Raw genomic sequence first — 14,701 nt, forward strand, 5'->3', positions numbered from 1 at the left:
AACCCCAACCATTGCCCCCCTTTTGATCGGTGGAGAAAGGGCAACTGGCTAAGATGGAAGTTGAGGATTTTGGATTTAAATTTTGTCAAACTATTATGGTGATAGCTTCTTGTAATAATTACTTCGAGAAGATGATCGATAGAAATACAAAATGAGGTGAGAGACTGTCGCTTTTCTGTATTTGCATCAAAACTGATATGTTTATATTTTAAATATACTTTACATCATATAGAGTTATTATAAGACAAATGGTTGAAGTGTTTGGTTTACATGCAATCGATTTAGAGTTCACATTCTACTGTACTTATTTGTTTTGAAAGGCAAGCAGGGATTAGGCAAACCCCTACCAGTTATACAACGATACCATTGGATTTGAACTTGCAACGTCCCAACACAAGGTGACCTGCACTAGCTGCTCCTACTAGACAAGCTGAGCCCCCGTTGGTACATTTTAGCTTTGAAATGTTGTATTTTTTTATAGTTCAAGTCTCATTCAAAGCGTCTGGAGTTTAAATCCAATTACTTGCAGCTTTGAAACAACGTATATATGTTCTTGTAAATTAACCAGCTCATGCTTGGCTCATTTAGCTCGGGCTCGTCAGAAAATCATGGCCTGACTTACCGCGAAATGCAGCTGAGTTTGAGCTGCTCAAGCTGGAATCGTTCGGCTAGTTTAACAGCCCTAAACGCAATATCAAAAATCTTGTTCTCGAGAAAACCTTGTCAGGGGAAAATACTCTAATATAGAAGAAGAAAATTTTTAAGAAATTTATTGGAAACTGTTTTTATGCATAAATGTATACTACTATGAAATATAAAAAAAAAAATTAAATAAAGTGAAACATTGCAAAACATGTTTTTATGGTGTTATTATGGCAATAAAAACACTGTATCAAATTTTTTTCAGCATTGGATCACTTTTTGAAAAAAATTCTCAAAAAGAAAAATTTCTAGACATATTTTTTAAATTCCTTGATATTTATGACAATGAACCTAAACACAACAAAATCCCGTGTGGATTCAGGAGTCTTCAGCATCTGGTTTGGATCAGCAATTAATTATTTGTGCTATATTGAATTAAACACATTTAAAGACAGGCAAAGTCCAAATTGCACTTGCATCTGCTAGGACAAGTACGTCTGCATTTCTAAGAAAAACTTACCACGGAAAATATTCAATTATAAGTATGGACGTGCCGCCGCAAAGGGGTTTGGCTCAGTGGGATGGGGCCTAGACCGCTAGACTTACTTATCTTGGTACAATAGGGACTTAAATGAACCGAATTTTATCCTATATCCGATTGAATTCAATTTCGTTTAGTTGTATTTGGTAAGCTAAAACAATATCCTATTTTAATGCGGATATGGTTTTGTTTTTTAGCTACCGAATCCAAGAAATATCCGAATCTGATAGATATCAGAATCCATTTACGTGTAAAAAATCAGATCTCCTATGAGCTTGTCACTATCTAAATCCGATTCCGAATTTGAATCCATTTGACCAACATCTTATTGATTGGCCTGGAGATCCCTGGATCTAGGGCTGCAAACAGATCAGATATGGTTGGATATCTAATCCGAGTCTGACATGTTATTTCTGAATATGGATCCTTTAAGTAAAATGAGAATGTGCATCAGGATTGGATTTGGATCTGTTCAATCAAATTACTTTCAGATTCGGATCAACATCTTAAGTCAGATCTGAATCAAAACCCAACCTGATTACATTTACTACATGTAACTAGCTTGTTTTTATTCTATTTTTTTCTGCATCCAGTATTACCATATGTATTTGGGATTCAGATTCAACCTTACCCTCTCGGATTCAGATTCAGATCTACTGCTTACATTTCGGATTCAGACTTAGATTCAGATCTAAAAAGATCCATCCTGAGTCTGACCCGTTTGCACCCCTACTGGATCTTGACTCGTGGTCAGACCTAACATGCTGCCAACACCAGATCTGATCCTCAAACAAACAACAGATCTAGGATCACTAAACCCCCGCTAAATCCGTCATCTAAGGAGGCAGAGAGGGTGTCAGATCCCCAGGGTCCGTGATTGCCTCGGACCTCAGATCCAAGGCAATGAAACACACTGACTTTCCAGGTGGGTCGGTAGTCTATTACGTCCACACTGGCTGAATATTTGAAACCCAAACGGTTTTTCCTAATAGGATAATGTGGAGATCTACTTATCTAGGGATGTCAATAAACTATATTTTATCCGATATCTGACCGAATCTGAATCCGTTTAGTTGGGCCAAAACAATATCCAATTATAATATAATGCAGATATGGTTTTGATTTTTTTGCTATAGAATCCAAGAAATATTCAAATTTGATGGATATCCGAATCCGTTTACATGTAAAAAGAAAAAGAAATGGATCTGTTATAAACTTGTCACTTTTCGAATCGGAATCCGAATTTGAATGTTTTTAGCCCATCCAATCCGAATCGGAACCGTTTACATTCCTACTTATGAGTCCTGGACTTGAACGGATCGCATATCCCACTGGTTATCTAATTGGATCTGGTGAAGGTCCATGAACCTCGACTTGGTGGACTCAAATTGGTCAGATGTAGACCCTGACCCATATCCATTTAACCTGGAGCCCCCCCTTTCCCAACTTCTTTCCCTTCTCCTAAAACCCTAAAACGCCTGACACTTCGATTCAGGAGCCTTCTCTGGTGCTCTGGTTGAAGGTACCACCTTCTTCTCCTTCTCTCTCTCTCTCTCGCTAAACTATGGGGTTTCCATTATTACCTCTGTTTTTGTAGTGATCATAGGCATTAATGGGAGATGAAACTTATCAATTTGTCATCCATATACTAATAGAATTTGTTCATATAGGTGCACACTTATGGGATTTCCATTCTGACCTCTGTTTCTGTAGTGATCATAGACATTAAAGGGAGGTGGAACTTATCAATTTGACAGCCATATAGTAATAGAATGTGTTCATATATGTGCATACCAAGTGTTTGGTATAATGCCTCCAACAATGTTAGACTTCTGATTGACATGGTTTCTGCATATGTTAAAGATGGGTGTTCTTCAAATGTTTCATGTTTTTTTTTCTTCTGAACAAGGATTGGAGGCTTAGCTTACGGAACAGATACGTGTTGCTTGTGCTTTTGGGGGATGGTTGTTGATTTGTTCAATAAGAATAACTTGCTAAATTCACGTGGATTTCATGAATTCCGAAGTGGGTTTTCTCTCTTGTGGGTGTATTCATGGAAGTTTCAACGAGGCTCCACTTTGGAAATCAGTAACCATCTTCATACTCTAAAAGCTCTAATTCCAACTATTCTGAGAAATAGAATTACATGATAAGGGAGAAACGATCGTAGTTTTTTTTGTGGGGGTAATGTTGTTGCAACATACGGTTGTATCCTCTGCTGATCTGTCTTGCTGATCCAATATTTTCTCATAGTCACTACGTGTATTAGTTATTTTTTGAGACAATTTGAATTGGATTGAATTCATCATCTGGTGGAAAACATTTATGTTTGAAGGTGATTAACATTTTCAACTGTTAAAAAATAGAAGTTATTCTTGATAAAGAAATGCATTGGATTTGCTAAAGGGGTATTTCCATGCACCCACTTATCCATAAAAACAGTAAGTTGCGAAACGTAATTGTACTGTAAAATTCAATTCCTCTACATTTTTGGATAAGTAGGTGCATATGGACACCCCCTAGGAGACTGGTGTTTTGAAGGGTTGGTAATGATGAATGCAACTTTGTGACAAACTAACTCTTGTATATTCTTTCTCTTTAAAGTATTTACAGGATCTCTTGGCTGTGTCCACAGTGAACTCTCATTTATCATACTCTTTTTTTTCAATTTCAGTTTGGATACCTACGCTTCCTTTCTAATTTGTATATCTCTTTATGTTGCGGAATCCAATTTTATTGTGAATTCTTTCCCAATGAAGTTATTGCAGAGTTTTTTTTGGAATCATGTTCATTTCAAGGCGTTTTGGAAGGGCCTTTTTTGCTGCAGCCAAATCTGAAGCTCCAGCTGCTTCTGCTGCTTCAACCAAGACAGCCCACAATCCGCTTGAAGAGTTTTTTGAGGCAGATAGAAGCCAGGAGGAAGACAAACCTGTTGTTTATGGTACCATTACTCGACATAATTTTTTTTTTCTGATTTAAGCCTTTCGTCTTATTTCACTCTCAAAGAAAAGTAATTTCATGTTGTACTGTATCTTGGATTGCATGTCTTTGATTGTGTTATATTCTGAGATTTATTTATTGAAAGTTTCTGATTAACGTGTTGAAACTTGAAACTGAATCTGCTTTCACTTTTTCATGCCATATTCGTCCTGTTCATTACATATTATAGCCACGGGTAGAGATTATCTATTTAATCCATGTGTCGTGGTGAACCTCACTGTGAACACCATGTGAAAAGCTATGTCACATGGGTGCAGGTTCGGCGATGCGACACTTTAAAAAAACTTGGGTGCAGGATGGCAACATTTTTAAAAATCATCAACTTCGGGTGCCGCCATATCTTCTTCTCCTCCTCCAAGTATGTCTTCTTGGATTCTTGATTCTGGAGCTTCCTTTCATATGACCCCTCTTGAAAATGGGCTTTCCGATTTGTGTAATAACTCTAAAAATTCTTATGTTTCAACCATTGATGATATATCATCTCCTTCTCAACTAAGGATTACTCTATACAAGATCTCTGGTCTGGGAAGCAGATTGGGCAAGGCCATAGGAGGGTAGATCTCTATTATATGAGTAACTTGAAACTTCCACTAACTCTTTTTGTAATCATGTCCAAGATAAAAATATTGAAACTTGGCACCAAAGACTTGGACATCCAAGTTTCTCAAAAATGTACTCCTTTCCTTTTGGAAAGAAATTTTGTAATGAGAAACATTTTGTTTGCAAGAATTGTATTTTTGAAAAAATGAAATCCACTCCTTTTCCAAATAGAACTTTTGTGTCCAAAAGACCTTTTGAGTTAGTCCATTTTGACGTTTGAGGTCCTTCTCTGATCATATCGAAAGGAGGATACTCCTATTATGTTACTTTAATTGATGACTACACTAGATATGTGTGAATCTATTTTCATAATTTAAAATCCGAAGTCTTTGACTTCTTCAAGAAATTTCATATAATAGTCAAAAATCAATTTTCAAGTAATATCTGTACTCTTAGATTCGATTCGGGTGGAGAGTATTTATCAAATGAATTTCAAAATTATTTGGAAACAAATGAAATTTGTCATCAAAGATCATGTCCTAGGATTGCTCAACAAAATGGTCTAGCCGAAAGAAAGCATAGACACATTTTGTAAACCACTAGAACACTTCTTATTTCCAAAGAAATTCCAAAAAGTTTTTGGGCCGAAGCCGCTTTAACTTCAACTTACTTGATAAATAAAATGATATCTTCATCCCTACAAAATACATCTCCATATGAAAAATTATTTGAAAGAACACCCTATTTTAATAGATTAAGAATTTTTGGGTGTAAATGTTTTGTTCTTACACATAAAAGAGATAATTTATCTCTTAAAGCTATTGAATGTGTTTTCTTAAGATATGGAGAAAATCAAAAGGGTTTTAGATGCTTCGACCTTAAAAATAACAAACTATATGTGTCTAAAGATGTAACCTTTTTTAGAAAATAAAAATGGTTTTGAGAAAACTAAAGATATTGCCGAAAGCGAATATGCTTTCTTATTTGATCTTCTCTCTCAAGAAGATGTGACTCCTCAAAAAGAGAAAATCTCTAATGATTTGTTGAATGATCTAGAGGATATTCCTCTTAACAATGTTGAAAATGAAAGTGATAGACCCATCCAAACCTATGTTAGGCGTGGTCAACAAGTTCCCATGAGTGCCTTAGAAAAATTCTCTCAAGGGTCCAACATAGAAGAAACCTCTTTAAGGAGATCCTGTCGAATATCCAATCCTCCTAATAGGTTTGTTTCCTATGAGTCTCTAACATCAAAGTATAGAGCATGTCTAATTGCGTTACACTCTTTTCATGAACCTTCACATTATAATGAAGCCAAAAACATTCCCCAGTGGGTTGAAGCCATGAACTTAGAACTTAGTGCCCTTGAAAAGGCAAAAACCTGAGAAATAACCTCTTTACCCATTGGAAAGAGATCTATTGGATGTAAATGAGTCTTTAAAATTAAAACTAAAAGTGATGGGTCATTAGAACGCTATAAAGCCCGATTGGTAGCAAAAGGATACACTCAAGAATACGGTATAGACTATGAAGAAACCTTTGCTCCCATAGCTAGGATGACTAGTGTTAGGACTCTCATTGCGGTTGCGTCAGTTAAAAAATGGCCTATTTATCAATTAGATGTTAAGAATGCATTCCTAAATGGTGAATTAAATGAAGAGGTTTACATGGATCCTCCACCAGGAGTATGTACAACAACAACAACTACGCCTTCATCCCAAAACAATTGGGGTTGGCGATATGAACCAAAAAAGAAAATCATTTTGTGTCTTCCACACGAATCCTTCTCCTCCAATCATTTCTATCCAATGCCATGTCCTCGGTGAGGTTCAAAGCATTTATATCCTTTCTTATCCCCTCCATTTATGTCTTCCTAGGCCTACCCCGACCTCTTTTAACTAATATATTTTCCCATTTCTCCATCCTTCTAACTGGAGCATCATTAGGCCTTCGCCGAATATGTCCAAACCACCGTAAATGATTCTCTCTCATCTTATTTTCAATGGGTGCAACGCCTACCTTCTTACGTATCTCCTCGTTCCGAATCTTATCTTTAATTGTATTTCCACACATCCATCTCAGCATACACATCTCAGCTACATTCATTTTCTGAATATGATGTCTCTTGGCAGCCCAACATTCCGTACCATATAGTATAGCGGGCCTAATAGTCGTCCTATAAAACTTTCCCTTCAACCGCAATGACATTCTACGATTGCACAACACTCCAGTTGCACTCTTCCATTTCATCCACCCAACCTTTATCCTATGATTTACATCTCCATCAATTTCTCCATACTTTTGAATGATAGATCCCAAATATTTGAAACAATCACCCACCGGTATTTCTTGCTCACCAAGCTTCACTACACTCCCATCACTACTTCGTTGCTTACTAAATCGACATTCCATGTATTCTGTCTTACTCTTACTCAACTTAAAACCTCTTGCTTCCAATGTCTGTCTCCATAATTCTAACTTAGCATTAACCCCAGCTCTAGACTCATCAATCAAAACAATATCATCAACAAACAACATACACCACGACACATTTTCTTGAATTGATCTCGTAAGCTCATCCATCACTATAGCAAATAGGAAAGGGCTTAAAGCAGATCCTTGATGTAACCCAACCGTTATAGGAAAATTGGTTGTCACCCCTCCACAAGTGCGTACATTGGTTACTACTCCTTCATACATATTTTTAATTATACTAATGTACTTGAGAGAAACACCTTTCTTCATCATTGTCCACCAGAGAACGTCCCTAGGTACTCTATCGTATGCCTTCTCCAAATAAATAAAAACCATATGCAAATCTTTGTTCCTCTCTATTTCTCTCAATAAGTTGTCTAAGAAGATGTATAGCTTCCATAGTTGATCTTCTAGGCATAAAACCAAATTGATTCTCTGATATCATGACAACCTTTCTCAACCTAGACTCAATCACCCTCTCCCAAAGTTTCATAGTATGACTCATGAGTTTTATACCACGATAGTTTGTGCAATCTTGTATATCACCCTTATTCTTATATAGAGGCACCAAAGTACTCTTCCTCCACTCATTAGGCATCTTATTTGTCCGCCAAATCTTGTTAAAAAGATTTGTCAACCATTCTAAACCTTTCTTTCCCAAGTATTTCCAAGCCTCGATAGGTATACCATCTGGGCCAACTGCCCTTCTTGATTTCATTTTCTTCAAAGCCTCTGTAATTTCTTTCTTTTGAATCTTGCGCATGAAGTCACGATTCATCTCATAAAAAGGAATGGAGAAGTCTCCCAGATCCTGAGCATGACTTTCATTAAATAGCTTATCAAAATAATCTTTCCATCTCTCCTTAATTTCCTCATCTTTGACTAAAACCCTTTGTTTTTCATCTTTGATACATCTAACCAAATCCAGATCACTCGATCTCTTATCTCTCATCTTTGCAAGCCTATAAATATTTTTTTCGCCCTCTTTGGTATCCAACTTGTCATAAACCTCCTTATATACCTTATCCCTCATATTCCGAACTACTTTTTTAGCTTCTTTCTTTGCTATCATATACTTCTCCAAATTCTCATTATCACGACTCTTACTTAGATTTCTATAACACTCTCTTTTAACCTTAATAGCTAATTTGACATCCTCGTTCCACCACAATGTATCCTTAGTCACCATTCTCATGCCACCCGCTATCTTATTCCACATTGATTCTGAATCCTCCTCGAGACACCAATCAACTTCCTTAACTAACCGCTCTACAAACATTCCTTGTTTAGCTTCTTTCAGTGCCCACCACTTAATTCTAGGATCTATCCTATGTCTATCCATTTTGCGGCATTGTCTAATTCTAAGATCTAAAATTAAGACTCTATGTTGTGTAGCTACACTTTCTCCCGGTATAACCTTACAATCGATGCAACAACCCCTATCTCTCTTTCTAAGTAGGAAAAAATCTATCTGACTCGTATTAACCCCACTTTTAAATGTTACTAAGTGAGACTCCCTCTTCCTAAACCAAGTGTTTGCTAAGATCATATCATAAGACAAACCAAAATATAAAATTCTTTCTCCACTTTCGTTTCTTGCTCCTATGGCATAACCTCCATGGATACTCTCAAATCCATCCCTACTAATGCCTACATGCCCATTAAGGTCACCACCGATGTAAAGCCTTTCTCCATAAGATATCCCTTGTAGTACTCCATCTAAATCTTCCCAAAATTGACACTTAATGAAATCATCTAAACCTACTTGAGGTGCATAAACACTAATAATATTAATAATAATCCGTACCTAATACTAATTTAATAAGTAAAATCCTATCACCCTTCCTACGGACCTCAACTACATTATCTATAAACTCACGACTCATAACAATCCCTACTCTATTCCTATTCCTATTTATTCCTGTATACCAAATCTTATATCCCCAAGGTTCTATCACTTTTGCTTTCTCACCTACCCATTTGGTCTCTTGTAGACATAAAATATGAATCTTTCTCCTACACATAACAACTACTAACTCTACCAACTTACCAGTTAACGACCCTATGTTCCAAGTGGCTAACCTAAATTTATGGTCTTGGACTAACTTCTTTACCCCCACCCGTCCAACAAAGTGAGGGAACCCTTGCCTATTTGATACCACACCCGGGCGCCGGTGTGACGCGTCGCTTCCGGGCGACGACCTAGCAACCCTTGCCCATTTATCACTGCCTCCGGGCCTATAAAGTACAGCGCGTCGCTCAGTAGGGAACGCCCCCAACAAAATTCTCATATTGGTTCATATACATATTGAGGAGCTTCGTATAGAGGTTCAGGATCATGAAAGACAGGTTAATGAAAGATTCAACACGATGCCAGACGAGATCAGGGCCTTGAACGAAAAACTGGACGGAAGATTCCAACAGGTACTCCAGATCTTAGACGGTATACAAAACTGTGAGGCATAGGGAAGCGCCTCCGGACATCCCGAAGGATTGGGTGGTCACGACACTGATGGTGGATCCACGTAGGGATCCTTTACTGCACGCCAGCCCTAGTTGGACTTCCCTAAGTTCACCGAAGACAATCCTACCAGCTGTGTTTTTCGTGTTGAGCAATACTTTAAGATTGCTAAAACACCTAAGCAAGATCGAGTTGCCTTTGCCTCGATTCACCTGGAGGATGAGGTCATCCGCTGGTACCACTGGCTTGATATGCAAATGAGTATGCTTCCTTGGGAGTCCTTCTCCCGAGCCTTGGTGATACGATTTGGCCCCTCTGCCTATGCCAACCACCATGCTACATTGTTTAAGATCCGCCAACAGGGCAACATCATGGAGTACTGGATGAGTTTGAACGACTGAGCAGCCTGATGATGGGACGGTCTCAGGAATCATTGATGGCTACGTTCATAGCTGGGCTTAAGTCAGGCCTTCATATCGAGGTCCAGGCTGCGAGGCCTGCATCCTTAACGTAAGGGTTCGAGTTGGCACGCGTGGCCGAGGAGAAGCTATCTTAGTTGAGATCCCATTGGGCCAAGGACAGGGAGACATCCAGTCAGATCTACTCATCTACACGTCCCAAGGGAACCAGACCCTTAGCAGGACAGCCCTTGGGCCTGTATGGGAGATCGAGTTGGAACGGCTAGTCGAGCGGGCCAAGGACCAAAACCCTTCGTCGGGGCATAAGTCAGAAGAGCTCTCCGTGGTGCAGGTGAAGCGTCTCATACGTGAATAGATGAATACGCATTGCCAGAAGGGCCTCTGCTACAACTGTGATGGTGTGTGGGTGAAGGTCCACCGGTGCAAGGCCCTCCACCTGCACCCATATGACAATGAGCTCAAGGACAACGAGGACAGTCCTGTTGAGTTGGAGGATGCAGGTGAGGCCAATCAAGGAACAAGGAGGATTTGTCTGACACAAAGGGGGTCAAACAGTTTGAAGCAATTGTTGATGCACAGGTAGCATCCAAAAGCAACTTCGACTTGGCCAACAGAAAGGACCTGCAAAATCAAGGCACGCGAGAAAACTCCATGCCTAGTATTTGAGACCCGAAGGTGACAAGGATCGGTTGCTGCAATAGTTTTTGGAGTTCTCGCCTTAAGGACAAGGCGAGTTTGAGAGGAGTGGATTGTTACAAACCGACCCAGACTTGACCCGATCCAGAATCCTAACTCGCCCAAGAGCCTCAGTCGGATAGCCTTGGAGAATGTCTAGCCCTCTTTAGTTTCTTGCTTCTTGGATTAGTTAGGATTCTTGTGTTTCTTGGATTAGGTCTCTTATCTTTTTTATTTCTTGATTTAATTATACTTCTTAGTAGGACACTCTATAAATAGGTATTGTATTTTTTATTTGGAATGAAATTTATCAAGTGAATTCTTTATTCTTTATTCTTGTTCTTGTTTTCAACCTTGAGGGATCAAAATTCTCCCTCCATACACCCCACCCTTCTTCCCTACGCAGGACACCATCTAGGAGAGTTTGATATTCTCTCTCTTACCCGCCGACCACCCTTACTGGGACTCATGTCCAGGCCTTATCCACACCTAGGCCTGTCAGAACTGCCCCTTCTGGAGGCCGGGTCCTGACAATGAGAAAGGCAATGGATATATCTTCTATTGCCTTCTGTCGAGGATCTTGCAGGCTAGTTAGACCTTAGTGTTCTTTCATTTGCTGATGTGGTCTAGGTGAGAAGTGGGCAATGGTGAAGCAGTGTTGTAAGGCAATTTGTGGCAGGTGTTAAAATTACATCCAGTGGTTATCTTTTAACTCATTTATATAGTTTTTCATGTAGGGCATATTTCCGGTTTCTTGTTGCTGAGTTCAAAGACCAAAATGACTAGAGATGATAACAGAGGTTCATTTGTACATTGTTATAAATTGAATAGAGACATACCTACAGACTCCAACACTTGCATGACTTTGATGTAGGGGTCTTAGAGTTCAGGATGAGCCAAAACAGTTAAAATTGAACCGTGGAAGATGGTTGGAGTTGATCCATTATGTACTGCAGCATGGTGGGAACATCAGAGTACGGTTGGACAATTTGTGAGCTCTTTTGATGGTCTGCTGGGTTCAGGTAATGTGTGGGAAGTGGGAGAAGGGAGGGAGGTGGCATCCACTCTTCGTATGGTGTCATACATTGATGATCGACTGGAGGAACTAAAGAATCATGGTTGTTTGCAAGGTCTTCTTCTTGAGGTAGCAAGACAGTGGAGTGTTTCATGCCTCCTACCTATCCTTATTGAGGGTGTGCTGCTATCAAGTTGGGTGCTTAACCTAGTCAAGGGTGCCTTGAACTGTGACATGCAGATTAGAGCAGCACCTTTTTGTTGTATGCTATGATTCTTTGTGTTCACAAATATTCAAAAGTGAACATTTGTTAAACCTCAGTGCAGGTCCCTATGTTTCAATTTGTTTACTTTTAGAAAGATTTCTTTCCGGGTTCGCGTCTCTTTTGATATTGATGTCTTTCCGGGTTCAATTTGCTTTCAAAAATTTGTTTACTACACCTGTAAACTGGTTAATGATTTTTGCATCAATATATTCAGTGTGTTTTTTCCTCAGCGAATTTTACATTAATCTTTAATTCTCTTTGAAACTTTTTGCATGCATTTGTTTGTTGGTGTATTAGTTTTTTTATATTATCTGTAAGCTTAATCATTTTAGCCATGATTGCATATTTAATCTCATTTCAAACATGAAACATTTATTCAAAGCATGCATTCATTTTCCCTGAATGGACATCCGATCCCAAACATGAGACCTATATTTATTTAAAGTTTTCATGAATGTACTCTTCAAATAAGATTACTACCTAGTTGCATCAAAATCGTGTATGTATTTTTTGTTTTGTTCAGGTCGAAGTTGGAAGGCCTCTGAATTGCGTCTTAAATCATGGGATGATCTTCATAAATTATGGTATGTTCTTTTGAAGGAGAAGAATATGCTCATGACTCAGCGCCAAATGCTCAATGCACAAAATCTACGATTTCCTAATCCAGAGCGCATTCCCAAGGTATGGCCCTGCCTCAAAACTCATAATCCATCTCCCTAGTGATTTTTTTTTTGGGGGATAGTCCAAGGGAAACCCCACCCCCCAAATTCACCAACTGCACATTGGCTGGCCTCTGATTGGTAAAACTCTTGAGATTCCCCCTGCTCATCGGGGAGTACATTGCCCATGTGAAATTTTGGTATCTATAAATCTTCTATAAATTGAGTAGCCTTGCGTACATGTAAGATGTAAAAATTCATAGACTTCTTGGATGATACTCTGCTAACCTCGCTATCTGTTCTGCTACTTGGGTGGAAGTAGAACCCCATCACTAATCACTCTGTTGAAAATTATAGAACCAAATCACTGCTAGCTCTGTGCCTCTGTTGACAATTAAGCGTTGTTTAGATGAGCTGCAGTTACATCAAAGTTGTTTATATGATTGGTAGTTACATCAACGCCATTAAGCATCTCACCTAAACAGGGCCTTTGAGCTACATCACAAAGATACCTGTACGACCGGACACGCGATCTATGTCCGAATCAGTGTGTCATAACATCTCTAGTAGTGTCACCAAGAATGAGCAGCCAAAATGTTGTCCCTATAACAGTCTTCAAGGTTACCACATTTAACTGAAATTATCTCATCTTAAGCAACGTGTTTTGTTGTGTGATTTTCAGGTGAGGAAGACGATGTGCCGCATCAAGCATGTGCTGACGGAGAGAGCAATGGACGAGCCTGATCCTAGAAGGACTGCTGAGATGAAAAGGATGATAAACGCTCTGTGAATGCTTTCAGACTCCCATTGTGATGCTTAGACTGGGACTTAGCAGTTGGCGTCTTTGGGGATTTGGAAAGAGTGGCATGTAAAACACTGGCCCCACTGGATTTTGGTGATACGGATAAAAGTTTGATGTGTGCATGCAGCCACCAGACTTGGGGGTTTTCTAGTTCTACAATACCTCTGTTTGGATAGGCTGGCCATGTTTTCCCGGGCATCTATTTCACAGGCATGCATAGTTATAGTTGCATATTGAAAAAAATAATTGTAGCTTTTATGTTTGGATGTAAACGGGTCAGACTCGATATTGTTGAGTCTTAGTTTGTTGGATTTGGACTCGGATAAAGAGCACCTCTATCAAATCCGAATGCAATTAGGCTACATGCGGATATGCATTTACATGTAACGGGGTCAGGTACTTGTCATTCTAAGTCAAGACTCAGATTTGGATTCGTATGTGAAAGTACTCTGACCAAATTTACCCTTATACTTTCACAATCTGACCAGACTTGTATTCACTTGGAGAGTGGAGAGAGGTTTTTGCGGTGTTTTTTGCAAATCCGACCATGTAGATATGTTCAGCATAGTCGATTTGCTAGAAAACTATACTTAAATTGTAATATGATTTTTCAGCTTAAATATTTATGAAATTTTTTGGCGGTTGACTTTCAAACATTATAAAAACCTAATTATGAAATGTGCAAACCGTTGACTTTAAAACATTATAAAAACCTACCCACGGGTCGGGGAATCGGATGATCCAAGAGTACATTCTTATCAAACGAAGCATATAGAACACATCTGTATGATTGCATTTAAAGAGGAGAAAAAAGCCTCAAAAGCTTGATAAATTAGTGATAGGCACAGGTCAGAGTAGGCAGCTACCCCTTATTATCAGTTGGATATCCAACCTAAACCCTAACCATTTACATCCCTATGGCGTTCCGGATCTGTAATAATGAACAGTTAGGGTGTGATTGCCTTGACCATCAAAGCGAACAGCAGCAGTAAAGTTGGTTGCACTTCCAACAAAAGGCCTAGGTTGCGTACCCAAACACTTGTATGAAGCGACACTTTTAGATCGCACTTTGCCACACAAAAGGGGTGCAACTAAATCAGGATCACATTTATCCGAATCCAAAGATTAAGTACAGTCCAAATCTGAAATTGATCCGATGAAGTGCATTTTAATCTTTTTATGGGGGCACTATTGGATCTGGTAAAAA

At 38.9% G+C, this 14,701-nt stretch overlaps 1 protein-coding gene across 1 annotated transcript; it reads left to right on the forward strand.

Moving 5' to 3' along the window:
• The first annotated feature begins 2,608 nt into the window (after window positions 1–2,608).
• LOC149839985 (uncharacterized) lies at window positions 2,609–13,962 on the forward strand. The gene is made up of 4 exons (XM_090002955.1): window positions 2,609–2,705; window positions 3,943–4,124; window positions 12,557–12,714; window positions 13,375–13,962. The coding sequence occupies exons 2-4, from the start codon at window positions 3,968–3,970 to the stop codon at window positions 13,480–13,482; spliced, it is 423 nt and encodes a 140-aa protein (XP_089859081.1). The 5' UTR covers window positions 2,609–2,705; window positions 3,943–3,967; the 3' UTR covers window positions 13,483–13,962.
• Window positions 13,963–14,701: the final 739 nt, after the last annotated feature.

The sequence above is a fragment of the Nuphar pumila genome, chromosome 4, assembly GCF_984573655.1.
Source record: "Nuphar pumila chromosome 4, dmNupPumi1.hap1.1, whole genome shotgun sequence".
Taxonomy (NCBI): Eukaryota; Viridiplantae; Streptophyta; class Magnoliopsida; order Nymphaeales; family Nymphaeaceae; genus Nuphar; species Nuphar pumila.

Bases quoted from the DNA above. Each gene is read 5' to 3' on its own strand.
- LOC149839985 (XM_090002955.1), top strand. From the start codon at position 3,968: ATGTTCATTTCAAGGCGTTTTGGAAGGGCCTTTTTTGCTGCAGCCAAA. The intron at 4,125-12,556 runs GTACCATTACTC...TGTTTTGTTCAG, and splicing joins AGACAAACCTGTTGTTTATG to GTCGAAGTTGGAAGGCCTCT. The intron at 12,715-13,374 runs GTATGGCCCTGC...TGTGATTTTCAG, and splicing joins ATCCAGAGCGCATTCCCAAG to GTGAGGAAGACGATGTGCCG.